Source organism: Oncorhynchus clarkii, chromosome 22 (genome assembly GCF_045791955.1).
Source record: "Oncorhynchus clarkii lewisi isolate Uvic-CL-2024 chromosome 22, UVic_Ocla_1.0, whole genome shotgun sequence".
Classification (NCBI taxonomy): domain Eukaryota; kingdom Metazoa; phylum Chordata; class Actinopteri; order Salmoniformes; family Salmonidae; genus Oncorhynchus; species Oncorhynchus clarkii.
Window position 1 is genome coordinate 3791103 of NC_092168.1, and position 2376 is coordinate 3793478.

The window sequence follows — 2376 nt, forward strand, 5'->3', positions numbered from 1 at the left end:
AAATTACAGGCCTTTCTCATCTTTTTAAGTGGAGAACTTGCAAAATTGGTGGCTGACTAAATACTTTTTTGCCCCCCTGTATATGTGATGTACAGGGATGAGTTTGTCATTCAAAAATAATGTTAAACACTATTATTAAACACAGATTGAGTCCATGCAACATATAATGGGAGTTGTTAATTAAGCACAATTTTTTTAGGCTTGCTGAAACAAAGGGGTTGAATACTTTTTGACTCAAGACATTTGTCATTAATTTGTAAAAAATTATTAAAAACATAACATTCCACTTTGACATGATGGGGTATTTTGTGTAGGCCAGTGACATAAGATGCCAATTCGAACCCGAATTCAGGCTGTAAAACAACAAAATGTTGAAAAGTCAAGGGGTGTGAATACTTTCTGAAGGCACTGTATAATGGCACTCTCGAAAAGCGGATTCATATGTTAATGCACAGAATCTCAGAATGCAAAGCACCAACAACCAGAGGCAAAGCAACTGCATTTGTTGTCGTGGGAAAAGTATTGGTCCTATATGAGTTCAATTCAAGATGAAGAAATCAAAGGTGAAGTGGCTAAATGAGTGTTGCCTAACAACATGGGGTATCAAAAGATCTTGTAATCATTATCTTCCACTATCCCTGCTTCACTCACGCAATCATCCTTAAATGTCTTAGCATTTGTTAACCAGCGTAAATACAAAGGACTTTGTAATGAAAACCATTCAAGTCAATCAATTTTAGCTGAGATCAAAGGCCAATGTAATTTAGGAAAATGGCAAAGAAATGCAGAGCAATCTTCTGTAATGTGATCTTGAGCTTGTTGAGCACTCACCATACTGTACATGTTGGATAAATATGCAGTAGCTTTCTTCAAATGCAGCTTTGACACGCAGCATGGTATCCCACCTGCAAGTCATTACGATACTTGTGTTAAGTGCTTTGATATTAAAATGACTGATTTAAAACAATTTGCTGCTTGTAGATAGCAGGATATCTGCAACCACTTCTGTTGATATGCAGGCATAAGCTGAAAGAGTTTATGAACAACATGGGATGCAAGCATTACATGTCAGCTTGGCAGCCTCCAAAAGATACCCCAACATAAATATGGAGACTAATATTATTGACAAACAAATGTTATATTGGTATATAAATGCATTACATTGTTCATTACAATGCAATAGTTTATGTAAAGTAACACTGCTTACTTGAGCTTCATTTGTTGCTGAGTATTGAGGCATTTAGTGCACCCTAGTTTTTACCCACTTGAGGGCAATGTTGGCTAAGGAAACAGCATAATGTGGCTATTTCCCAGACCAATGTATACATCTATATAGTGTTATTTTGCTCAGGTGCTATTTTTTTTTCCTCAAAAGTTCTTACAGAAGTATGGCTCTTTATGTGTTGAGTTAAGAATAGAAAAGTTGAGATTGTCTGTCTACTCTATTTTTGTCCAATTAAGAAATGTATATTCTAAAAGTTGACTCTGTAATATGTCATGCGTACTATATTGTGTTATTTTTCAGAGTTGATAAAAAAACAGCAGTTCAAATGAATGTGTTATGATCATCAATTTCTACAATCATTTGTAAAGTACACTATCACTGCTATTCATTCAGTTGTGCTTTTAGAAAATCTATTTGATTGCTGTCTAATCAGTCTCTAAAATAGAATAAAAAGGCACTTAAATAATTACTGATCAGACCACTACTTCACCCCACAAGTCAGATGATAGCAAGATCCTCAACCACCATTTGATTTGTTCAAATTGTGTCGAGTTTCATTGATGTTTCAAAGATAGAAGAAGAACATAACTGGTGGGTTTCATACCCGTTTGAAATAACAAGGGAGACCTTCTGCTGTTTGTGGTCTTGTGTGTGTCTCTCTCAGGTTGGACCGAGGAGGAATATTGAGGGGATTTTCCAGTGGAAAAAAACGATGTGTTCACAGTGTGACAGAGACCTGTTTTCACAACGTGGTTGGATCCTGTCTGTCAACAAAAAGGATGCATACAAAAATTACGCAATATACCCCAATAAAGATGAAATAATGAAACAAAAGTCTGAAATATGCATCAAATTATTTCACATTATCAGTGAGTGAATAATTAGGTATACACGCCATGTATCAGAACTTACTTTCTGTGGAAACTCAGAGCCCTTCTCAATTGACTCACCCACTCATGAAGCAACCCCTATAGAATAGCATATGCATTAACAATATCATTGAGAGAAGCTAGGATCAAAAATAGATTAAATGGAGACAATTTAGTGTTAATCATGATATCTCATTAGCTTGCATTGTATTTGGAAAACCTTATCATGGTCAAACTAGAGATTTCCTGTGTTTCCTCTCCCATAAGATAAGTGTTGTGTCA

The 2376-nt window shown here is 35.6% G+C and overlaps 1 protein-coding gene across 1 annotated transcript in view; it reads left to right on the plus strand.

Annotated features, from left to right (window-relative positions):
* Positions 1–1912, plus strand: part of LOC139381027 (regulator of nonsense transcripts 3A-like) — a 9442-nt gene extending 7530 nt beyond the window's left edge. Inside the window, exon 4 of the mRNA XM_071124263.1 lies at positions 1890–1912. Within this exon, the coding sequence (XP_070980364.1) occupies positions 1890–1912 (23 nt within the window). The remainder of the gene's footprint in view (positions 1–1889) is intronic.
* The last annotated feature ends 464 nt before the right edge of the window (positions 1913–2376 follow it).